Source organism: Cetorhinus maximus, unplaced genomic scaffold, assembly GCF_964194155.1.
Source record: "Cetorhinus maximus unplaced genomic scaffold, sCetMax3.hap1.1 HAP1_SCAFFOLD_2007, whole genome shotgun sequence".
NCBI classification, from domain to species: domain Eukaryota; kingdom Metazoa; phylum Chordata; class Chondrichthyes; order Lamniformes; family Cetorhinidae; genus Cetorhinus; species Cetorhinus maximus.
This window is the reverse complement of record NW_027597947.1, coordinates 28060-53342: the sequence shown is the minus strand read 5'-3', so window position 1 is coordinate 53342 and position 25283 is coordinate 28060. Positions and strand designations below refer to the sequence as shown.

The following is a 25283-nucleotide window of genomic DNA, read 5'->3' as shown; positions in this document are numbered from 1 at the left end:
AATAGGCGGAGAGACAGGGATAAATCTAAACACCAAATAGTGGGACTCCTCACCCCTCCCCCTAAAGAGTGGGACTCCTCACCCCTCCCCCCTAAAGAGTGGGACTCCTCACCCCTCCCCCCTAAAGAGTGGGAATCCTCACCCCTCCCCCCAAAAGAGTGGGACTCCTCACCCCCTCCCCCTAAAGAGTGGGAATCCTCACCCCCTCACCTAAAGAATGGGACTCCTCACCCCCTCCCCCAAAAGAGTGGGAATCCTCACCCCCTCACCTAAAGAATGGGACTCCTCACTCCTCCCCCTAAAGAGTGGGACTCCTCACCCGCTTCCCAAAACAGTGGGACTCCTCACCCCCTCCCCCAAAACAGTGGGACTCCTCACCCCTCCCCCTAAAGAGTGGGACTCCTCACCCCCTCCCCCAAAACAGTGGGACTCCTCACCCCTCCCCCTAAAGAGTGGGACTCCTCACCCCCTCCCCAAAACAGTGGGACTCCTCACCCCCTCCCCCTAAAGAGTGGGACTCCTCACCCCCACCCCCCTAAAGAGTGGGACTCCTCATCCCCCCCCCTAAAGAGTGGGACTCCTCACCCCCTCTCCCTAAAGAGTGGGACTCCTCACCCCCACCCCCCTAAAGAGTGGGACTCCTCATCCCCCCCCCTAAAGAGTGGGACTCCTCACCCCTCCCCCCTAAAGAGTGGGACTCCTCACCCCCTCCCCCTAAAGAGTGGGACTCCTCACCCCCTTCCCAAAACAGTGGGACTCCTCACCCCCTCCCCCTAAAGAGTGGAACTCCTCACCCCCTCCCCCCTAAAGAGTGGGACTCCTCACCCCCTCCCCCTAAAGAGTGGGACTCCTCACTCCTCCCCCTAAAGAGTGGGACTCCTCACCCCCTTCCCAAAACAGTGGGACTCCTCACTCCTCCCCCTAAAGAGTGGGACTCCTCACCCCCTTCCCAAAACAGTGGGACTCCTCACCCCCTTCCCAAAACAGTGGGACTCCTCACCCCCTCCCCCAAAACAGTGGGACTCCTCACCCCTCCCCCTAAAGAGTGGAACTCCTCACCCCTCCCCCAAAACAGTGGGACTCCTCACCCCTCCCCCTAAAGAGTGGAACTCCTCACCCCCCCCTTCCTAAAGAGTGGGACTCCTCACCCCTCCCCCCTAAAGAATGGGACTCCTCACTCCTCCCCCAAAACAGTGGGACTCCTCACCCCTCCCCCTAAAGAGTGGGACTCCTCACCCCCTCCCCAAAACAGTGGGACTCCTCACCCCTCCCCCTAAAGAGTGGGACTCCTCACCCCCTCCCCAAAACAGTGGGACTCCTCACCCCTCCCCCTAAAGAGTGGGACTCCTCACCCCCTCCCCAAAACAGTGGGACTCCTCACCCCTTCCCCTAAAGAGTGGGACTCCTCACCCCCTCCCCAAAACAGTGGGACTCCTCACCCCTTCCCCTAAAGAGTGGGACTCCTCACTCCTCCCCCAAAACAGTGGGACTCCTCACCCCTCCCCCTAAAGAGTGGGACTCCTCACTCCTCCCCCTAAAGAGTGGGACTCCTCACCCCCTCCCCAAAACAGTGGGACTCCTCACCCCCTCCCCATAACAGTGGGACTCCTCACCCCTCCCCCTAAAGAGTGGGAATCCAACGTGTGGAAGCCGAATGCCCGGGGAGGGGTGAATCTGGGTGGGAGACCACATGGCACTGACCTCCCAGCACTCTGGACCACCCACCTCCGCCCGAGCAGCCCCCTCTGCCCTGCCGTCCCCAGCAGACTGCAGCGCTCACCATGTACAGTCAGCGAGTAATTGCGGTAGGCGGTCCCGATGATGTTGGAGGCAGTGCAGCGATACACCCCATCGTCACTCTTATTCAAGAAGCTGAAGGTCAGGTTCTCGCTCCGGGGAATCGCTCGCTCTGACAGATCCCCATTGAACTTCATCCAGGAGAACACGCTGGGTCTGGAGAGGCAGGGAACAAGGGCAAGGTCAGCTCACTGCACACAATCCTCATCCAACTAAAGGTTAGATAGAGAGTAAATCCCCCTCGACACAGTCCCCATCAAACACTCCCAGGACAGGTACAGCACGGGGTTAGATACAGAGTAAATCCCCCTCTACACTGTCCCCATCAAACACTCCCAGGACAGGTACAGCACGGGGTTAGATACAGAGTAAATCCCCCTCTACACTGTCCCCATCAAACACTCCCAGGACAGGTACAGCACGTGGTTAGATACAGAGTAAATCTCCCTCTACACTGTCCCCATCAATCACTCCCAGGACAGGTACAGCACGGGGTTAGATACAGAGTAAAGCTCCCTCTACACTGTCCCCATCAAACACTCCCAGGACAGGTACAGCACGGGGTTAGATACAGAGTAAATCTCCCTCTACACTGTCCCCATCAAACACTCCCAGGACAGATACAGCACGGGGTTAGATACAGAGTAAATCTCCCTCTACACTGGAGTACTCACTCTGGGTTCCCTCTCCCGATGCAGCGGAGGCTAAACTCCTCACCTTCTTCTGGGACAGCTTTGGAGGCGCGTATCTCGATGTAGGGCGTGTCTGCGGACGAGAGTAGAACAGAGTTGGGTGGTACATTCGGAGGGGGTGGCAGTTGGCAGGCGCACAGCAGGATCCCAATGAGATGAGCGGTTTCGAGCTAATGGGCACCAATCGGCTCCCTGCGCACTTTCACCCCGAGCAGTAAGAATGCTTCGGGGAGCCGTGTTTGGCTGGTGCACGTCCAGATGTCAATGTATCTGCTGCTGCCACGAATTCCTGGCGTACCCGTGTGCCCAGACTCCTGGCAGTGGACATCGGGATTGTGGTGGGAGTGAATGGGAAGGGGTTTGGGTTCATTGGGATTGTGGACAGTGGGAGTGAATGGGAAGGGGTTTGGGTTCATTGGGATTGTGGACATTGGGAGTGAGTTGGAAGGGGTTTGGGTCCATTGGGATTGTGGACAGTGGGAGTGAATGGGAAGGGGATTGGGTCCATTGGGATTGTGGAAATTGGGAGTGAGTTGGAAGGGGTTTGGGTCCATTGGGATTGTGGACATTGGGAGTGAGTTGGAAGGGGTTTGGGTCCATTGGGATTGTGGACAGTGGGAGTGAATGGGAAGGGGATTGGGTCCATTGGGATTGTGGAAATTGGGAGTGAGTTGGAAGGGGTTTGGGTCCATTGGGATTGTGGACATTGGGAGTGAGTTGGAAGAGGTTTGGGTCCATTGGGATTGTGGACATTGGGAGTGAGTTGGAAGGGATTTGGGTCCATTGGGATTGTGGACAGTGGGAGTGAATGGGAAGGGGTTTGGGTCCATTGGGATTGTGGACATTGGGAGTGAGTTGGAAGGGGTTTGGGTCCATTGGGATTGTGGACAGTGGGAGTGAATGGGAAGGGGTTTGGATCCATTGGGATTGTGGACAGTGGGAGTGAATGGGAAGGGGTTTGGGTCCATTGGGATTGTGGATAGTGGGAGTGAATGGGAAGGGGTTTGGGTCCATTGGGATTGTGGACATTGGGAGTGAATGGGAAGGGGTTTGCGTCCATTGAGATTGTGGACAGAGGGAGTGAATGGGAAGGGATTTGGATCCATTGAGATTGTGGACAGTGGGAGTGAATGGTTAGGAGTTTGGTTCCATTGGGATTGTGGACAGTGGGAGAGAATGGGAAGGGGTTTGGGTCCATTGGGATTGTGGACAGTGGGAGTGAATGGGAAGGGGTTTGGGTCCATTGGGATTGTGGACAGTGGGAGTGAATGGGAAGGGGTTTGGGTCCATTGGGATTGTGGACAGTGGGAGTGAATGGGAAGGGGTTTGGGTCCATTGGGATTGTGGACAGTGGGAGTGAATGGGAAGGGGTTTGGGTCCATTGGGATTGTGGACAGTGGGAGTGAATGGGAAGGGGATTGGGTCCATTGGGATTGTGGACAGTGGGAGTGAATGGGAAGGGGTTTGGGTCCATTGGGATTGTGGACAGTGGGAGTGAATGGGAAGGGGATTGGGTCGATTGGGATTGTGGACAGTGGGAGTGAATGGGAAGGGGATTGGGTCGATTGTGATTGTGGACAGTGGGAGAATTTTTCCATCTCCTCCCTGTGGTTATGGATCTAGTGCGAATATTCAGTGACCAGGAGCTCTGCTTCCCAATACTCACAGTATACTTCAATCCTCTGTGGTGTCCTGTAAGCATTCAAGTCCAGGGTTTCATGGTCCACACTGCAGACGATGTCAATGCCATTGTCCTCCTTTGTGACTGTTATATTGACCTGGCTGCTCACTGCATAAGTTCGGGCTTCTGAATCCTCACGGTGAGTTACATGACCTTCGGCGAGGCAAGGCACATAGAGCCCAGGGTGTGTGAGAGATAGAGAGGGATCCAGGCAGGGAGAAACAGGGAGAGAGAGAGAGAGAGCAAGAGAGACAGAGAGAGAGCAAGAGAGAGACAGAGAGAGCGAAACAGATAGCGAGAGAGATAGAGAGCAAGAGGCACAGAGAGAGTGAGCGACAGAGAAACAGAGTGAGTGAGAGAGAGAGAGCGAGAGCAAGAGAGACAGAGAGAGAGTGAGAGACAGAGAGTGAGAGAGAGAGAGAGAGACAGAGAGGGAGTGAGAGACAGAGAGTGAGAGAGAGAGAGCAAGAGAGACAGAGTGAGAGGGAGAGACAGAGAGTGAGAGAGAGAGAGAGCAAGAGAGATAGAGTGAGAGGGAGAGACAGAGAGCAAGAGAGACAGAGAGAGAAAGTGAGAGGGAGAGACAGAGAGCAAGAGAGACAGAGAGAGAAAGTGAGAGGGAGAGACAGAGAGCAAGAGAGACAGAGAGAGAGAGGTAGAGAGCAAGAGAGACAGAGAGAGAGCGAGAGAGAAACAGAGAATGAGAGAGAGCAACAGGGACAGAGAGAGAGAGCGAGAGAGAGACAGAGAGAGAGAGAGAGACAGCGAGAGAGAGACAGAGTGCAAGAGAGAGAGAGACAGAGAGCGAGAGAGACAGAGAACAAGAGAGACAGAGAGAGACACACAGACAAAGACAGAGGCACAGACAGAGAGGGAGACTCAGAAAGGGATAGAGAGAGACAGAAAGAGAGAGAGAGCGAAAGAGTGAAAGAGTCAGAGAGAGGGAGAGACGGACAGAGAGAGAGAGAAAGAGACAGAGGGAGAGAGAGAGTGAGACAGCGAGACAAAGCGACAGGGGGAGAGACAGCGAGAGGGAGAGACAGAGACAGATAGAGAGAGAGAGATGAAGATAGAGAGAGAGAAGCAGAGAAAGAGAGAGAGACAGTGAGAGAGACACAGATGGAGAGAGAGGCACAGACAGAGAGGGAGACACAGACAGAAAGACACAAAAAGAAAGAGAAAGAGAGAGAGAGGGAGAAAGACACAGAGAGAGAGAGACAGAAAGAGAGATGGAGAGAGAGAAATGGAGAAAGAGAGAAAAGAACAGAGAGAGAGAAATGGAGAAAGGAAGATGGAGAGATACAGGGAGAGACAGAGAGAGACAGAGAGGGGGAGAGGGAGACGGACAGATGGAGACAGAGTGGGAAAGACAGAGAGGAGAGGCAGACAAAGAGAGAGACATGAGATTGTGAAGAATGGAGCGGGTTTTAGGTAGAGATATAGAGAGAGACAGGGGGTGTGGGAAGAGGGGCAGAAAGAGTGTGAAAGACAGGGGAGAGAAAATGTTGCAGGAGAGTTTCAGAGAAAGAATAACAGAGACACGACCCACTGAACCATCTATTACTAAACCCCGATCCCCCCCGCCCACCTTCTCCCCGAACCCACCCACCCACCTTCTCCCCGATCCCCCGATCCCACCCGCCCACCTTCTCCCCGATCCCACCCGCCCACCTTCTCCCCGATCCCACCCGCCCACAATCTCCCCGATCCCACCCGCCCACCTTCTGCCCGATCCCACCCGCCCACCTTCTCCCCGATCCCACCCGCCCACAATCTCCCCGATCCCACCCGCCCACCTTCTCCCCGATCCCACCCGCCCACCTTCTCCCCGATCCCTCGATCCCACCCGCCCACCTTCTCCCCGATCCCTCGATCCCACCCACCCACCTTCTCCCCAATCCCTCGATCCCACCCACCCACCTTCTCCCCGATCCCTCGATCCCACCTTCTCCCCGATCCCTCGATCCCACCCACCCACCTTCTCCCCGATCCCTCGATCCCACCCGCCCACCTTCTCCCCGATCCCTCGATCCCACCCGCCCACCTTCTCCCCGATCCCTCGATCCCACCCGCCCGCCTTCTCCCCGATCCCTCGATCCCACCTTCTCCCCGATCCCTCGATCCCACCCGCCCACCTTATCCCCGATCCCTCAATCCCACCCGCCCACCTTCTCTCCGATCCATCGATCCCACCCGCCCACCATCTCCCAGATCCCTCAATCCCACCCGCCCACCTTCTCTCCGATCCATCGATCCCACCCGCCCACCATCTCCCAGATCCCTCGATCCCACCCGCCCACCTTCTCCCCGATCCCTCAATCCCACCCGCCCACCTTCTCCCCGATCCCTCGATCCCACCCGCCCGCCTTCTCCCCGATCCCTCGATCCCACCTTCTCCCCGATCCCTCGATCCCACCCGCCCACCATCTCCCAGATCCCTCGATCCCACCCGCCCACCTTCTCCCCGATCACTCAATCCCACCCGCCCACCTTCTCCCCGATCCCTCGATCCCACACGCCCACCTTCTCCCTGATCCCTCGATCCCACCCGCCCACCTTCTCCCTGATCCCTCGATCCCACCCGCCCACCTTCTCCCTGATCCCTCGATCCCACCCGCCCACCTTCTCCCTGATCCCTTGATCCCATCTCACCCGCATCACTCTGAGCACTAAACTTGTGCCGGAGTGTGTTACTGAGTTTGTGAGTGTATGAGAACTTGAGAATGGCAGTATGGTAGCGAGTTTGAGTGTGTAAATCTGAGAGCGTGGGTACATGGGTGAGAGAGTGCGTGAGGGTGTGAGTGAGTGGCTGAGAGAGAGATGGAGTGTGACGGAGGGAGAATGAGTCTGTGAGAGAGTGCGAGAGAGTGTGCGAGAGGGTGTGAAAGTGTGCGAGTGTGTGCGAGAGGGTGTGAGAGTGTGCGAGTGTGTGCGAGAGGGTGCGAGAGGGTGCGAGAGAGCGAGCGAGTCTGTGAGAGAGTGTGGGAGAGTGTGAGGGAGTGTGTGAGAGGGTGAGCGAGTGTGGGAGAGGTTGAGCAGTGAGTGAGAGTGTGGGAGAGTGTGGGAGAGGGTGAGAGCGGGTGAGAGCGCGAGCGAGTCTGTGAGAGAGTGTGGGAGCGAGTGGGAGAGAGCGTGGGAGAGAGCGGGAGAGTGTGGGAGAGAATGGGAGAGTGTGGGAGAGAGTGGCAGAGAGTGGGAGAGTGTGGGAGAGAGTGGGAGAGTGTGGGAGAGAGTTGGAGAGAGTTGGAGAGAGTGGGAGAGAGTGGGAGAGTGTGGGAGAGTGTGGGAGAGAATGGGAGAGTGTGGGAGAGAGTTGGAGAGAGTGGGAGAGTGTGGGAGAGTGTGGGAGAGTGTGGGAGAGTGTGGGAGAGAGTTGGAGAGAGTTGGAGAGAGTGGGAGAGTGTGGGAGAGTGTGGGAGTGTGGGAGAGTGTGGGAGAGTGTGGGAGAGTGTGGGAGAGTGTGGGAGAGTGTGGGAGAGAGTTGGAGAGAGTGGGAGAGAGTGGGAGAGTGTGGGAGAGTGTGGGAGAGAGTGGGAGAGTGTGGGAGAGAGTTGGAGAGAGTGGGAGAGTGTGGGAGAGTGTGGGAGAGTGTGGGAGAGAGTTGGAGAGAGTTGGAGAGAGTGGGAGAGTGTGGGAGAGTGTGGGAGTGTGGGAGAGTGTGGGAGAGAGTTGGAAAGAGTTGGAGAGAGTGGGAGAGTGTGGGAGAGTGTGGAAGTGTGGGAGAGTGTGGGAGAGAATGGGAGAGTGTGGGAGAGAATGGGAGAGTGTGAGAGAGAGTTGGAGAGAGTTGGAGAGAGTGGGAGAGAGTGGGAGAGAGTTGGAGAGAGTTGGAGAGAGTTGGAGAGAGTGGGAGAGTGTGGGAGAGTGTGGGAGAGTGTGGGAGAGAATGGGAGAGTGTGGCAGAGAGTGGGAGAGTGTGGGAGAAAATGGGAGAGAATGGGAGAGAATGGGAGAGTGTGGGAGAGAATGGGAGAGTGTGGCAGAGAGTGGGAGAGTGTGGGAGAGAATGGGAGAGTGTGGGAGAGAGTGGGAGAGAGTGTGGGAGAGAGAGTGGGAGAGAGAGTGGGAGACAGCGTGGGAGAGAGTGAGTTAGGGTGGGTGAGGGTGAGCGAGGGTGTGAGAGTGCGAGAGTGTGGGAGAGTGCGTGAGAGTGTGTGAGAGTGTGAGAGAGAGTGAGGGTGAGAGGGTGAGAGAGGGTGAGCAAGGGTGAGAGTGTGAGAGAGTGTAAGAGGGTGAGCGAGGGTGAGAGCGAGGGTGAGTGTGGGAGAGTGTGAGAATGTGGGAGGGAGTGTGAGAGAGGGAAAACGAGTGAGTGTGAGAGAGTGTGTGAGAGTATGAGAGTGTGAGCGAGTGTGAGTGTGAGCGAGGGTGAGCGAGGGTGAGAGAATGTGTCCAAGAGAGTGAGTGTGTGAGAGTGTGAGAGAGACAGAGTGAGAGAGAGTGTGTGAGTGTGAGTGTGAGAGAGACAGAGTGAGAGAGAGCGTGTGGGTGTGAGTGTGAGAGAGACAGAGTGAGAGAGAGTGTGTGAGTGTGAGTGAGAGAGAGACAGAGTGAGAGAGAGTGTGTGAGTGCAAGAGAGATGACAGACAGTGACAGGGAGTAACAGAGAGAGATTGAGTCTGTGAGAGAGTGTGAGTGTGTGAGAGAGAGTGAGAGGGTGTGTGAGAGAGTGAGAGAGAGAGTGTGGGAGTGGGTGTGGGAGAGTGTGAGAGAGGGTGAGCGAGTGTTAGTGAGTGTGAGGGAGGGTGAAAGAGACTGCGAGAGAGAGTGAGAGAATGTGAGAGAATGTGTCGGAGAGAGTGAGTGTGCGTGAGAGAGTGGGAGAGAGAGTGAGAGAGAGAGAGTGAATGACAGAGGGAGAGCGAGTCTGTCAGAGTGTGAGAGTGTGTGTGAGAATGCGGGAGATTGTGAGTGTGTGTAAGTGTGTGAGGGTGTGAGTGCGTGAGAGTGCGCGGGAGTGTGTGAGAGTGACAGAGTGTCAGAGAGTGACAGAGAGACAGCGAGTGTGTGTGAGAGTGTGTGAGTGGGTGTGACAGGGGGTGAGCGATGGTGAGAGAGTGAGAGAGAGTGTGAGAGAGAGTGAGCGAGGGTGAGTGAGTATGAGAGAATGAGTAGAAGAGAATAGCATGTGAGAGACTATGTGAGAGAGTGAGTGTGAGAGAGAGCGAGGGAGGGTATGAAGGAGTGTGGGAGAGTGTGAGAGAGTGTGTGAGAGGGAGTGTGAAAGATTGTAGATGAGTGAGTCCAAGGGGGTGAGAGTGTGTGATTCAGAGTTTCTGTGCGAGAGACAGAGAGAGAGAGAGAGAGAGAGGGTGTGGGTGTGTTTGTGTATGTGTGTGTACACGGTGTTGCAGTGGGTGAGAGGGTGTGGGTGTGTTTGTGTATGTGTGTGTACACGGTGTTGCAGTGGGTGAGAGGGTGTGGGTGTGTTTGTGTATGTGTGTGTACACGGTGTTGCAGTGGGTGAGAGGGTGTGGGTGCGATTGTGTATGTGTGTGTACACGGTGTTGCAGTGGGTGAGAGGGTGTGGGTGTGTTTGTGTATGTGTGTGTACACGGTGTTGCAGTGGGTGAGAGGGTGTGGGTGTGTTTGTGTATGTGTGTGTACACGGTGTTGCAGTGGGTGAGAGGGTGTGGGTGCGATTGTGTATGTGTGTGTACACGGTGTTGCAGTGGGTCAGAGTGTGTGGGTGTGTTTGTGTATGTGTGTGTACACGGTGTTGCAGTGGGTGAGAGGGTGTGGGTGTGTTTGTGTGTGTGTGTGTACACGGTGTTGCAGTGGGTGAGAGGATGTGGGTGTGTTTGTGTATGTGTGTGTACACGGTGTTGCAGTGGGTGAGAGGGTGTGGGTGCGATTGTGTATGTGTGTGTACACGGTGTTGCAGTGGGTGAGAGGGTGTGGGTGCGATTGTGTATGTGTGTGTACACGGTGTTGCAGTGGGTGAGAGGGTGTGGGTGCGATTGTGTATGTGTGTGTACACGGTGTTGCAGTGGGTGAGAGGGTGTGGGTGTGTTTGTGTATTTGATGGTGCAGGCATGAGTGTGAGAGTTTGTGTGAGAGACTGAAAGTCTTCACTCTCTCAGCCTGAGACATACCTGTCAGCTCCTCAGTCCCTTTGAACCAGTGGATAGAGGCAGCAGGTTTACTGCCAGTGGTGTTACAGGTCAGGGTGATAATGCTGCCTTCTGGAACTGCCCCTCGATACCCTGTGATTTGGGGCTTCTTGGGAACACCTAGAGCAGAGAGAAAAACGCCATCATGTCGAATATGGCACAACAGGTACAGCACAGGGTTAGATATAGAGTAAATCTCCCTCTACACTGTCCCCATCAAACACCCCCAGGACAGGTACAGCACGAGGTTAGGTACAGAGTAAATCTCCCCCTACACTGTCCCCATGAAAAACTCCCAGGACAGTTACAGCACGGGGTTAGATAAAGAGTAAATCTCCCTCTACACTGTCCCCATCAAACACTCCCAGGACAGGTACAGGACGGTGTTAAATGCAGAGTAAATCTCAAACTGCACTTTCCCCATCAAATACTCCCAGGACAGGTACAGCACGGGATTAGATAAAGAGTCAATCTCCCTCTACACTGTCCCCATTAAACAATCCCAGGACAGTTAGAGTATGGGATTAAATACAGAGTAAATATCGCTCTACACTGTCCCCATCAACCAACCCATGAACATGTACAGCACAGGGTCAGATACAGAATAAATCTCCGATTACACTGTCCCCATCAAACACTCCCAGGACAGGTACAGCACGGGGTTAGATACAGAATTAATCTACGATTACACTGTCCCTATCAAACATTCCCTGGACAGGTACAGCACGGGGTTAGGTACAGAGTAAATCTCCCTCTACACTGTCCCCATCAAACACTCCCTGGACAGGTACAGCACGGGGTTAGATACAGAGTAAATCTCCCTCTATACTGTCCCCATCAGACACTCCCAGGACAGGTACAGCACGGGGAGATAAACAGAGAAAATCTCCCTCTACACTGTCCCCATCAAACACTCCCAGGTCAGGAACAGCACGGGGTTAGATACTGAGTAAATCTCCCTCAACACTGTCCCCATCAAACAACCCATGAACATGTACAGCACAGGGTCAGATACAGAATAAATTTCCGATTACACTGTCCCCATCAAACAATCCCAGGACAGGTACAGCACAGGGTTAGATAAAGAGTCAATCTCCCTCTACACTGTCCGATTCAAAGACTCCCAGGACAGGTACAGCACGAGGTTAGTTACAGAGTAAATCTCCCTCTACACTGTCCCCATCAAACACACCGAGGACAGGTACAGCACGGGGTTAGATACAGAGTAAATCTACGATTACACTGTCCCCATCAAACACTGCCAGGACAGGTACAGCATGGGGTTAGATACAGAGTAAATCTCCCTCTACACTGTCCCCATCAAACACTCCCAGGACAGGTACAGCACGGGGTTAGATACAGAGTAAATCTCCCTCTACACTGTCCCCATCAAACACTCCCAGGACAGGTACAGCACAGGGTTAGATACAGGGTAAATCTCCCTCTACACTGTCCCCATCAAACACTCCCAGGACAGGTACAGCACGGGGTTGGATACAGAGTAAATCTCCCTCTACACTGTCCCCATCAAACACTCCCAGGACAGGTACAGCACAGGGTTAGATACAGAGTAAAGCTCCCTCTACACCGACCCCATCAAACACTCCCAGGACAGGTACAGCACGGGGTTAGATACAGAGTAAAGCTCCCTCGATACTGTCCCCATCAAACACTCCCAGGACAGGTACAGCACGGGGTTAGAATCAGAGTAAATCTCCCTCTACACTGTCCCCATCAAACACTCCCAGGACAGGTACAGCACGGGGTTAGAATCAGAGTAAATCTCCCTCTACACTGTCCCCATCAAACAATCCCAGGACAGTTAGAATACGGGGTTAGATACAGAGTAAATCTCAAACTGCACTTTCCCCATCGAATACTCCCAGGGCAGGTACAGCACGGGGTTAGATACAGAGTAAATCTCCCTCCACACTGTCCCCTTCAGACACTCCCAGGACAGGTGCAGCGTGGGGTTAGATACTGAGTAAATCTCCCTTTACACTGTCCCCATCAACCAACCCATGAACATGTACAGCACAGGGTCAGATACAGAATAAATCTCCGATTACATTGTCCCCATCATACACTCCCTGGACAGGTACAGCATGGGCTTAGATACAGAGTAAATTATACTCTGCACTGTCCTCAACAAACACTCCCAGGGCAGGTACAGCACAGGTTTAGATACTGAGTAAATCACCCTCTACACTGTCCCTCCCCATCAAACAACCCCAGGACAGGTTCAGCTCGGGGTAGGATACAGAATAAATCTCCCTCTACACTGTCCCCATCAAACACACCAAGGACAGGAACAGCACGGGGTTAGATACAGAGTAAATCTGCCACTACACTATCCTCATGAAACATTCCCAGAAGAGGTGCAACACGGGGTTAGATACAGAGCAAATCTCCTTCTACACTGTTCCCATCAAACACTCCCAGGACAGGTAGAACATGGTGTTAGATACAGAGTTAATCTCCCTCAACACTGTCCCCATCAAAAACTGCCAGGACAGGTTCAGCACGGGGTTAGATACGGAGTAAATCTCCCTCTACACTGTCCCCATCAAACACTCCCAGGACAGGTACGGCACGGGGTTAGATGCAGAGTAAATCTCCCTCTACACTGTCCGCATCAAACACTCCCAGGACATGTACAGCACGGGGTTAGATACAGAGTAAAGCTCCCTCTACACTGTCACCATCAAACACTCCAAGGACATGTACAGCACGGGCTTAGATACAGATTAAATCTCCCTCCACACACTCCACATCAAACACCCCCAGGACAGGGAAAGCACGAGGTTAGATACAGAGTAAATCTCCCTCCACACTGTCCCAATCAAACACTCCCAGGACAGGTACAGCACGTTGTTAGATACAGAGTAAATCTCCCTCTACACATTCCCCATCAAACACTCCAAGGACACGTACAGCACGGGCTTAGATACAGAGTAAATCTCCCTCCACACTGTCCCAATCAAACACTCCCAGGACAGGTAAAGCACGGGGCTAGATACAGAGTAAATCTCCCTCTACACTGTTCCCATCCATCGCTCCCAGGACAGATACTGCACAGGGTTAGATATAGAGTAAATCTCCCTCTACACTGTCCCCATCAGACACTCCCAGGACAGATACAGCATAGGGTTAGATACAGAGTAAATGTCCCTCTACACTGTCCCCATCAAACACTCCCAGGACAGGTACAGCACGGGGTTAGATACAGAGTAAAGCTCCCTCTACACTGTCCCCATCAACCACCCCATGAACATGTACAGCACGGGGTTAGATACAGAATAAATCTCCGATTGCACTGTCCCCATCAAACATTCCCTGGACAGGTACAGCACCGGGTTAGATACAGAGTAAAAGTCCCTCTAAACTGTCGCCATCAAACACTCCCAGTACAGGTACAGCTCGGGGTTAGATACAGAGTAAATCTGCCTCTATATTGTCCCCTTCAAACACTCTCAGGGCAGGTACAGCACGGGGTTAGATACAGAGTAAAGCTCCGTCTACACTGTCCCCATCAATCACTCCCAGGACAGGTACAGCAAGGGGATTCATACAGATTCAAGCTCCCTCCACCCTGTCCCCATCAAAAAGTCCCCGGACAGGGACAGCACGAGGTTAGTTACAGAGTAAAGCTCCCTCTACACTGTCCCCATCAAACTCTCCCAGGACAGGTACAGCACGGGGTTAGTTATGGAGTAAATCTCCCTCTACACTGTCGCCATCAAACACTGCCAAGAAAGGAACAGCATGGGGTTTGATATAGGTTAAATCTCTCTCTACACTGTCAGCATGAAACACTCCCAGGACAGGTACAGCACAGGGTTAGGTAGAGAGTAAAGTTCCTTCTACACTGTCCCCATCAAACACTCCCAGGACAGGTACAGCACGGGGTTAGATACACACTAAATCTCCCTCTACACTGTCCCCATCAAACACTGCCAGGACAGGTACAGCACGGGGCTAGATACAGAGTAATGCTCCCTCTACAATGTCCCCATTAAACACTCCCAGGACAGGTACAGTACGGGGTTAGATACAGAGTAAATCTCCCTCCACACTGCCCCATCAAACACTCCCAGGACAGGGACAGCACGGGGTTAGATACAGAGTAAATCTCCCTCTACACTGTCCCCATCAAACACTCCCAGAACAGGGACAACACGGGGTTAGATACAGAGTAAATCTCCATCTACACTGTCCCCATCAAACACTCCCAGGACAGGTACAGCACGGGATTAGATACAGAGTAAATCTCCATCTACACTGTCCCCATCAAACACTCCCAGGACATGTACAACACGGGGTTAGATACAGAGTAAAGCTCCCTCTTCACCGTCCCCATCAAACACTCCCAGGACAGGTACAGCACGGGGTTAGATACAGTGTAAAGCTCCCTCTACACCGTCCCCATCAAACACTCCTAGGACAGGTACAGCACGGGTTTAGATACAGAGTAAAGCTCCCTCTACACTGTCCCAATCAAACACTCCCAAGTCAGGTACAGCACGGGGTTAGATACAGAGTAATTCTCCCTCTACACTGTCCCAATCAAACACTCCCAGGACAGTTACAGCACGGGGTTAGATACAGAGTAAAGCTCCCGCTACACTGTCCCCATCAAACACTCCCAGAACAGGGACAACACGGGGTTAGATACAGAGTAAATCTCCATCTACACTGTCCCCATCAAACACTCCCAGGACAGGTACAGCACGGGGTTAGATACAGAGTAAATCTCCATCTACACTGTCCCCATCAAACATTCCCAGGACAGGTACAGCACCGGGTTAGATAGAGGGTAAAGCTCCCTCTTCACCGTCCCCATCAAACACTCCCAGGACAGGTACAGCACGGGGTTAGATGCAGAGTAAAGCTCCCTCTACACTGTCCCCATCAAACACTCCCAGGACAGGTACAGCACGGGGTTAGATACAGAGTAAAGCTCCCTCCACACTGTCCCCATCAAACACTCCCAGGACAGGTACAGCACGGGGTTAGATACAGAGTAAAGCTCCCTCTTCACCGTCCCCATCAAACACTCCCGGGACAGGTACAGCACAGGGTTAGATACAGAGTAATTCTCCCTCTACACTGTCCCCATCAAACACTCCCAGGACAGCTACAGCACGGGGTTAGATACAGAGTAAATCTCCCTCTACACTGTCCGCATCAAACACTCCCAGGACAGTTACAGCACGGGGTTAGATACAGAGTAAAGCTCCCTCTACACTGTCCCCATCAAACACTCCCAGAACAGGGACAACACGGGGTTAGATACAGAGTAAATCTCCATCTACACTGTCCCCATCAAACACTCCCAGGACAGGTACAGCACGGGGTTAGATACAGAGTAAATCTCCATCTACACTGTCCCCATCAAACACTCCCAGGACAGGTACAGCACGGGGTTAGATACAGGGTAAAGCTCCCTCTTCACCGTCCCCATCAAACACTCCCAGGACAGGTACAGCACGGGGTTAGATGCAGAGTAAAGCTCCCTCTACACTGTCCCCATCAAACACTCCCAGGACAGGTACAGCACGGGGTTAGATGCAGAGTAAAGCTCCCTCCACACTGTCCCCATCAAACACTCCCAGGACAGGTGCAGCACGTGGTTAGATTCAGAGTAAATCACCCTCTACACTGTCCCCATCAAACACTCCCAGGACAGGTACAGCACGGGGTTAGATACAGAGTAAATCTCCATCTACACTGTCCCCATCAAACATTCCCAGGACAGGTACAGCACGGGGTTAGATACAGAGTAAAGCTCCCTCTTCACCGTCCCCATCAAACACTCCCAGGACAGGTACAGCACGGGGTTAGATACAGAGTAAAGCTCCCTCTTCACCGTCCCCATCAAACACTCCCGGGACAGTTACAGCACAGGGTTAGATACTGTGTAAAGCTCCCTCTACACTGTCCCCATCAAACACTCCCAGAACAGGGACAACACGGGGTTAGATACAGAGTAAATCTCCATCTACACTGTCCCCATCAAACACTCCCAGGACAGGTACAGCACGGGGTTAGATACAGAGTAAATCTCCATGTACACTGTCCCCATCAAACACTCCCAGGACAGGTACAGCACGGGGTTAGATACAGAGTAAAGCTCCCTCTTCACCGTCCCCATCAACCACTCCCAGGACAGGTACAGCACGGGGTTAGATACAGTGTTAAGCTCCCTCTACACCGTCCCCATCAAACACTCCCAGGACAGCTACAGCACGGGGTTAGATGCAGAGTAAAGCTCCCTCTACACTGTCCCCATCAAACACTCCCAGGACAGGTGCAGCACGTGGTTAGATTCAGAGTAAATCATCCTCTACACCGTCCCCATCAAACACTCCTAGGACAGGTACAGCACGGGTTTAGATACAGAGTAAAGCTCCCTCTACATTGTCCCCATCAAACACTCCCAGGACAGGTACAGCACGGGGTTAGATACAGAGTAATTCACCCTCTACACTGTCCCCATCAAACACTCCCAGGACAGGTACAGCACGGGGTTAGATACAGAGTAAATCTCCCTCTACACTGTCCCCATCAAACACTCCCAGGACAGGTACAGCACGGGGTTAGATACAGAGTAAATCTCCCACTACACTGTCCCCATCAAACACTCCCAGGACAGGTACAGCACGGGGTTAGATACAGAGTAAATCTCCCTCTACACTGTCCCCATCAAACACTCCCAGGACAGGTACAGCACGGGGTTAGATACAGAGTAAAGCTCCTTACCCAGGACTTGCACTCTCGCCGTTGCTGTGAGCACTGGGAAGGTGAAGATGGAGCAGGTGTAGATCCCTTCATCGTTCAAGGTCATGTTGCTGATGCTGATGGTCAGCTCCTTGGACGTGTAGTTCACCAGTTGTATGCGACTGTCCCGCAGAGCTGGAAGACAGATCGAGTGAGAGGTGATTCGCTCGCTCCCTCTGCTCACTCACCCCACCTCTTTGATCCCAGACCTCGTCGGAGTGTGTGGTCCCATCTTCCACCACATTCTGGGCGCCCTCTTTCCAGGAGGGTTGTGACTTCCTTGGAGGTAACACATGCAGGTCTCCTTGAGGATTTCCAGGGGTGTGAGACAGCATTTGATGGGGAAATTGGGATTGTCGATGTGTTCCTTCTCTCTGTGAACTCAGAGGGCTGAGAGTTGATTTAATAGACGTGTTTTAAGGGGCTTGCTAGATATATGTACAGGAGCATTTGTGTTTGGAGGGGACACAGATGAACAAAGGACTGGTTCGGGGTGTTTTGGGATGCTGATGTTTTGTTAAAACAGAGCAATGTTTCTGATTTGGAATGCACTGTTCCCTAGTGTGGAGGAGAAGATCACACAGGAATTTTCAATAGGGAAGTTGTTTGTAGTTGGATTGAGGGGAGGGATGTTTGTATTTGGATTGAGTGGAGGGATGTTTGTATTTGGATTGAGTGGAGGGATGTTTGTATTTGGATTGAGTGGAGGGATGTTTGTATTTGGATTGAGTGGAGGGATGTTTGTAGTTGGATTGAGTGGAGGGATGTTTGTAGTTGGATTGAGTGGAGGGATGTTTGTAGTTGGATTGAGGGGAGGGATGTTTGTATTTGGATTGAGGGGAGGGATGTTTGTATTTGGATTGAGTGGAGGGATGTTTGTAGTTGGATTGAGTGGAGGGATGTTTGTATTTGGATTGAGTGGAGGGATGTTTGTAGTTGGATTGAGTGGAGGGATGTTTGTAGTTGGATTGAGTGGAGGGATGTTTGTAGTTGGATTGAGTGGAGGGATGTTTGTATCTGGATTGAGTGGAGGGATGTTTGTAGTTGGATTGAGTGGGGTGACGATGGTATTTTCCACCATCAAACATCGGGGACTTAACTGACACAAATGTGCCCCTCGTTATTGTGAGCAGGCTCCGGATTCGCTCCCACCACCAACGTCGGATTGAAATCTCCACGTCTGGCTTGACTTTCCCGTCGGCGAGGATGCGGTGGAGGGAGGGAGTCCGGCCGAGGCTGGTCACCGCAGACGCTCCCTCGTGGCTGGTGGGGGGTGGGGGTTGGGTGCGGAGAGGGCGACGGGGTTGGTGGTGGTGGTGGTGGTGGGGGTGGGGGGGGACGGTCATGACCGAGGTTTGGGCGGGGGTCGTGAGGGGGGAGCGGGGGCGGGGAAAACGCCCAGGCTGACGGCGAAACACGTCCCTGGCCAGCGCCCCCCGCGCATCTGAGAGCGCTTGGCACGAGCTCAATGGACAGGCTTGGAGTCAGGCTAGTCGAGCGAAGCCTTGGCCTGCAGGTGAGGAGCACGCCCGGGCCTGAGGTGAGAGGTCAGGGGGCGCTGCCGAGCGGCCGGAGCTCGGTCATGTGGAGTGGGTGCTGGGTGCTGGGTGAGGGGGGTGGGACGGGGTCCTGTCCCCGTGCACTAAACCCTGGGCACCCATGTGGTGGTCCGCTCTCTCCAGGGGCTGGGGGTGGGGGGTGGGTGAGGGGCATCCACTGCCAGGGTGACGAGTCCCTGGAAAGGCGAGGGCACAGGGTGGTGGCTCTGGCCAGATCGAGGCAGCCGTAGCCCTGAGGCCCTCATTACTGCAAGACCCCAGGAGGACGGTGACAAGATGGAGTGAGGACGCATCCTGAGGCCTTCGCACTGCGCCCGGGGACGTCTGGCCCCCGTCTGGCTGAGGGCAGCGCGCAGACGCTCTGTGAAGAGGCTCATACCATCGAGACGGTGCCGAGATACAGCGGGCCAGACGGACTTTAAGACGACTTGATCCTTTGGTCTGGTGTCATCACCTCGTAAGGAACTTACCTTTTTATTTTCTGTTGGACTGTGGATTAAGATTACAACGGTTGCAGTTTGAAAGACATGTCTACTGGAACAGGGTGATAGACGTGTGCAATGTTGCAGTCCTGGAACAGAGAGCGTCATGAAAGACAGGGCGGTGCCAGAACGGTGTACTGGACCAAGGGAGCTGCCTGGCAACAACGTTTTAACTGGCTCCTGGCCGGGTGGCCAGGTTTTTGTGTGAGGGCAGTGCAGCTGAATAGCTGCTAGCCTGAAAGGATCAAGGCCTAAAAGCTCCCTCTCCTGTGTGTGGAAGGTTCCAGTAATTCCACAATGATAGCTAGCTGGCTTTTCCTCCTCATATCTCTATAACCTGCTCTGCCTCTGAAAACCCCTGTCAAGAGGCAAAGGGGAAAATCACTGTTAGAGACATTGGAAGGCAAGTGTTCAACCAGTGAACTAAATATTGAAAGCGTTGGAAGATCAGCTCATGTCATCAACAAGAACTGAAAGGAATTTGGAAGATATCGATCAAAATCAACCCATTTGTCCCTGTACTCCGGATTTGGTGCTATTGAACTGTTTTATCCCACCCTTAAAATCCATGTGTTTGTGTGTGTATAGGGATTTAAGAAGGGGGTAGAGTTTAGGTTATAGAGTTAGAATTTAACAGTTCGTATTTCGTTCTTTTGTCACTAGTTAATGACAGTTTACACAATAAACAGTTATTAACCTATTAAGTTTACAGACCTGCTGCTCGTATCCTGTTAATCTCAATTAAACAGTGAGGTAGAGTTGGGGCGACCTGGGGGTTTGATCAAGCTTTTTCATATTTGTCTCGGCTGGGGGGGAGCAGCGGGTCTCGATATCCCAGCGCACTATCCCCCAGCGATCCGGGACAGCCTGTCCCCTTCAGCACCACACCTACACCTGTCAGGATTGGCGTCACGGTGCTGAGTGCACACAGAGAACATCCCGGGGCCCCTGCGCCGCTGAGGGGGATCGAGATCCTGGCAGCAAGCACGGGTCAACAGGGAGGTGGGCGCGTCACCGGGCTGCAGGATGAGCGTGAGGCCTGGCCATCGCTGCACCCGGGAGGCTGCCCTCTGCGCAGGGGGGTGGGAAGACCCCTGGACTGCGACATGAAGGAACATACCTTTTTATTTTCTGTTGGACTGTGGATTAAGATTACAATGGCTGCAGTCTGAAAGATATGTCTACTGGAACAGGGTGAGAGACGTGTACAATGTTGCAGTCCTGGAACAGAGTGCGCCATGAAAGACAGGGTGGTGCCAGAACGGAGCCCTGGACCAAGGGAGTTCCGTTTTGTGCAGGGGGGGGGCAAGGCTGCACGTCCGATGGGCGGGGATGCAGCTCACCGCGGGAAGGGAGCCATTCTCGGGGAGCGCCTTTACCAATGGAACGCGAGCGACTAACACACATGCCCAGGCTGTGCAACCACACTGGGTGTCCCTGGAGAGAGGGGGGGCACGCGGTGTCCACCAGCGGCAGCGAGGCTGCCCATGACCGGTGGGCACCGCGGGGACTGGAGTGCTTTATCGACCCCCCTTAATCACATTTTGATGCGATGTTGGTGAGTTTCCTTTGCATTTTGCTTCTGCAGTTTCCCTTTAGGGGGCTGCTCTTTACTGTTGTCCTTTGGCTTTGTTAATTTAGTCTATTTGTTTTGTCATAAAAGAGTTCCATCTTCTTGACCTTCCTAGGCCCTGCCTTGGTCATCCCCGGACATCCACAGCGGAGGTGGAGGTGGCCTGCTGACTACTACTCCCTGTCTGTGATGACCCCGGCGGGCGTCCTCTGGAGGGCCGGGACCCGGGAGGGCTCTGGGGCCTGCTTCTTGGGTCCCGCCGTGTGGCAGTGGCACACCCCCACCTCCTCGGCCTGTGGAGCTGGAGCTGCTGGGGTCAGAGGGAGATGGGGAGTCGGATGGGCCAGACGCTCCCGGAGTCACCTGGATGGATGTGCCTGGAGTGCAGACCTGCTGATCCTCCCTCATTCATCCTGATCGTCATTAATGATCTCGGTGAAGGAACTGAGGGCATCCTGGCTAAGTTTGCAGATGATACAAAGATAGGCGGAGGGACAGGTAGTATTGAGGAGGTGGGGAGGCTGCAGAAGGATTTGGACAGGTTAGGAGAATTGGCAAAGAAGTGGCAGATGGAATACAACGTGGGGAAGTGTGAGGTCATGCACTTTGGTAGGAAGAATAGAGGCATAGACTATTTTCTAAATGGGGAGAGAATTCAGAAATCTGGAGTGCAAAGGGACTTGGGAGTCCTAGTCCAGGATTCTCTTAAGGTTAACTTGCAGGTTGAGTCGGTAGTTAGGACGGCAAATGCAATGTTGGCATTTATTTCGAGAGGACTAGAATATAAAAGCAGGGATGTGCTGCTGAGGCTTTATAAGGCTCTGGTCAGACCACGTTTAGAATATTGGGAGCAATTTTGGGCCCCGTATCTCAGGAAGGATGTGCTGGCCCTGGAGAGGGTCCAGAGGAGGTTCACGAGAATGATCCCAGGAATGAAAGGCTTAACATATGAGGAAGGTTTGAGGACTCTGAGTCTATACTCGATGGAGTTTAGAAGGATGAGGGGGGATCTGATTGAAACTTACAGAATACTGAAAGGTCTGGATAGAGTGGACGTGGGGAAGATGTTTCCATGAGTAGGAGAGACTAGGACCCGAGGGCACAGCCTCAGAGTAAAGGGAAGACCTTTTAGAACAGAGATGAGGAGAAACTTCTTTAGCCAGAGAGTGGTGAATCTATGGAATTCATTGCCACAGAAGGCTGTGGAGGCCAGGTCATTGAGTGTATTTAAGACCGAGGTAGATAGGTTCTTGATTGGTAAGGGGATCAAAGGTTACGGGGAGAAGGCGGGAGAATGGGGCTGAGAAACTTATCAGCCATGATTGAATGGCGGAGCAGACTCGATGGGCCGAATGGCCTAATTTCTGCTCCTATGGCTTATGGTCTTATGGTCTCCTCCCCTAGGGGTGCCCGAGGGCCTCTGGCTGGCTCCCCGAGAGGGAGGGGCAGCTGGAGTGGGCTGGAGATGCCCCGGACCCCTCTGGCGTTGACCATGAAGGCTGCCCAGTAAGTGCCTCAGCGATGGAGCGCAGCTCCTGCAGCGGAGCAGGGCCGATGTCCTGGACCGAGGCCTCCATTGGCCATCCTGCCAGTGTTGACCTCGGGTGCGTTGGCAATGCTGGCGCTATCACCTCAGCCTGAAGACAGACCTCCACCGTGCCTTGCAATCTGAGGAGAGCAGCGGACATCCCTTCCTGATGTTCCCGATCTCCATTAACTGAGACACGTCCGAGTCCAGAGGCCCATCATCTGACTCGGACTCAGCAACGTTCCCGGCCTCCAGCAGCTCCTCCGAGGGCCGGGGACCTGGGAAGTCCCGGCCTCGGCCCGCTGTGGGATGTGCTCACCGGTACGTGTCCCTGTGCCAACTCTACAGCTTGGCTCTCACCCAGGATGCAGTGCCTCTGCGCTGGCGGAGGGTGTGAGTGAGCGCTGTGGCGGCACTTCAGGGAGGGCGACTCCAGATTCCTCTTCGGAGGTGTCTTTGGGGCTTGAGTCGAGGACCTGGGGCTGTGGATTCCCTCACAAAAATAAAAAAAACAGCTGGAAAAGCTCAGCGGGTTTGACAGCATCTGCGGGGAGGGACACAGTTAATGTTTCGAGTCCGTATGACCCTTCAACAGAACTAAGGATAAATAGAAAAGAGGTGAAATATAAACTGGTTTAAGGGGGGGTGGGACAGGTAGAGCTAGATAGGGGGCCAGTGATAGGTGGAGATAACCAAAAGATGTCACAGACAAAAGGACAAAGAGGTGTTGAAGGTGGTGATATTATCTAAGGAATGTTAATTAAGGGTAGAAAGCAGGACGAGCAAGGTACAGATAGCCCTAGTGGGGGTGGGGGTGGGGGTGGGGGGAAGGGATCGAAATAGGCTAAAAGATGGAGTTAAACAATGGATGGAAATACATTTAAAAATAATGGAAATAGGTGGGAAAAGAAAAATCTATATAAATTATTGGGAAAAAAAGGGGGATCGGAAAGGGGGTGGGGATGGAGGAGAGAGTTCATAATCTAAAGTTGTTGAACTCAATATTCAGTCTGGAAGGCTGTAAAGTGCCTAGTCGGAAGATGAGGTGCTGTTCCTCCAGTTTGCGTTGAGCTTCACTGGAACAATGCAGCAGGCCAAGGACGGACATGTGGGCATGAGAGCAGGGTGGAGTGTTAAAATGGCAAGCGACAGGGAGGTCTGGGTAATGCTCGCGGACAGACCGAAGGTGTTCCCGCCAAGCGTTTGAAGGGTCACTCGGACTCGAGACGTTAACTGTGTTCCTCTCCTGCCGGACCTGCTGAGTTTTTCCGGGTGTTTTTTATTTTTAGGTTTGGATTTCCAGCATCCGCGGTTTTTTTTTTTGGCTTTTATCTCGTGGATTCCCTCAGCTGCTTCCCAGATGCGCCTGCGGTAGCGAGGAGGGGTAATTAATGTGCGGCGGTGGCCTGTGACAGAGGACACGCCGCTCACAGCGTGGGCTCGTCCGGTGGATGTCGCGTTGCCGGGTCCTCACTTGGTAGAGCAGCGCCGACCTCACCGTCGGCGCAGGGACCGGTCCCCGGTCATCGCTGGACAGCTGGTTGGCTCTGTTTCCAAAGTCCGTGAGGTCCTAGGTGTCAGGCATTCCCTCCACCGGTCTGTGACCTCTCCCGGCTGGCTGTGTGTCAGCTTGAATAGAGGAGGAGAGAGTGTGAGCGGGGGACGCCTACCAGGCCAGATGATAGGTACGCCTGGCATGTGCGTGTGGCGAGTAGTGCCACAGAGAGGATGAGGACAATAAAGGCGCTTGCGAGAGAGAGAGGGGGAGCGAATGGTGATGTCCCTTGCACTGGACGGCGAGCGAGGGCCCTGTGGGTGTGTGCCGCGGGTTTTGTGAGTGTCAGGGCCAAGGGCGATGAGAAGATCCACTTACCCTGGCGGAGAGGAGGAGGTCGATCAACCCGCTTACGGCGCTGATTTCTGGGATGCCTCTTGGCCTCTCAAGGTCAAGCAGCCACCTCCCCACCCCGCCATCGCCTCCCCGCCCTCAAAACACCGGACCCTCCCCCACATCGCGAGCCAGCAACAACCCCCCCCCACCCTCCCACCACCCCCCCGCCCCGGGGTCCAGAGGGAGGCTGAAGTGAGGACGCTGACCTTTCTTCCCATCGAAATAGAGAGTTTGCTGAGCGGGGTTAGACCACTGGAGCGAGGAGTTGTCATTCTCCTGGACAGTGCATTTCAGAGTCACCGAGCCATGTTCGTGGGCGATCTCGTCCTGGGTGACTGGATACAACCACTCGTTATCTGGGAGAGAGAGAACGTGACACAGTGAGAGACAGAGAGAGAGAGAGAGAGAGGTACAGGCAGAGACAGGTAGAGAGAGAGAGGGGTACAGGCAGAGGCAGATAGAGAAAGAGAGAGAGATGCACAGGCAGAGAGAGATAGAGAGAGGGAGAGAGGCACAGGCAGAGACAGATAGAGGGAGAGAGAGGTACAGGCAGAGGCAGATAGAGAGAGAGAGAAGCACAGGCAGAGACAGAGAGAGAGAGAGACACAGGCAGAGACAGCTAGAGGGTGAGAGAGAGAGAGACAGAGACAGATAGAGAGAGAGAGAGGCACAGGCAGAGACAGATAGAGAGAGAGAGAAGCAAAGGCAGAGAAAGATAGAGAGAGAGGCACAGGCACAGACAGAGAGAAGAGAGAGAGAGAGAGAGAGAGACACATAGAGAGAGAGACACACAAAAGCCGAGGTAGATAGAGAGAGAGAGAGAGAGACAGGCAGAGACTGATAGAGGGAGAGAGAGAGAGAGAGAGAGACAGGCAGAGGCAGAGACAGATAGAGAGGGGCACAGGCAGAGACAGATAGAGAGAGAGAGAGAGAGGGACAGGCAGAGACAGATAGAGGGAGAGAGAGAGAGAGACAGGCACAGGCAGAGACAGATAGAGAGGGGCACAGGCAGAGACAGATAGAGAGAGAGAGAGAGGGACAGGCAGAGACAGATAGAGGGAGAGAGAGAGAGAGAGAGAGACAGGCAGAGACAGATAGAGAGATAGAGGGACAGTCAGAGAAAGATAGAGAGAAAGGCAAAGGCAGAGACAGATAGAGAGGGGCACAGGCAGAGACAGATAGAGAGA

The 25283-nt window shown here is 53.7% G+C and overlaps 1 protein-coding gene across 1 annotated transcript; it reads right to left on the bottom strand.

Moving 5' to 3' along the window:
- Positions 1-1780: 1780 nt before the first annotated feature.
- Positions 1781-24452, bottom strand: LOC144676847 (cell adhesion molecule 3-like; the record flags this gene model as incomplete). The annotated part of the gene is made up of 6 exons (XM_078537169.1): positions 1781-1953; positions 2472-2562; positions 4156-4323; positions 10266-10403; positions 17046-17198; positions 24303-24452. Coding segments are annotated over 6 exons (873 nt in total), but the record flags the coding sequence as incomplete, so codon positions are not given.
- Between the last annotated feature and the right edge of the window lie 831 nt (positions 24453-25283).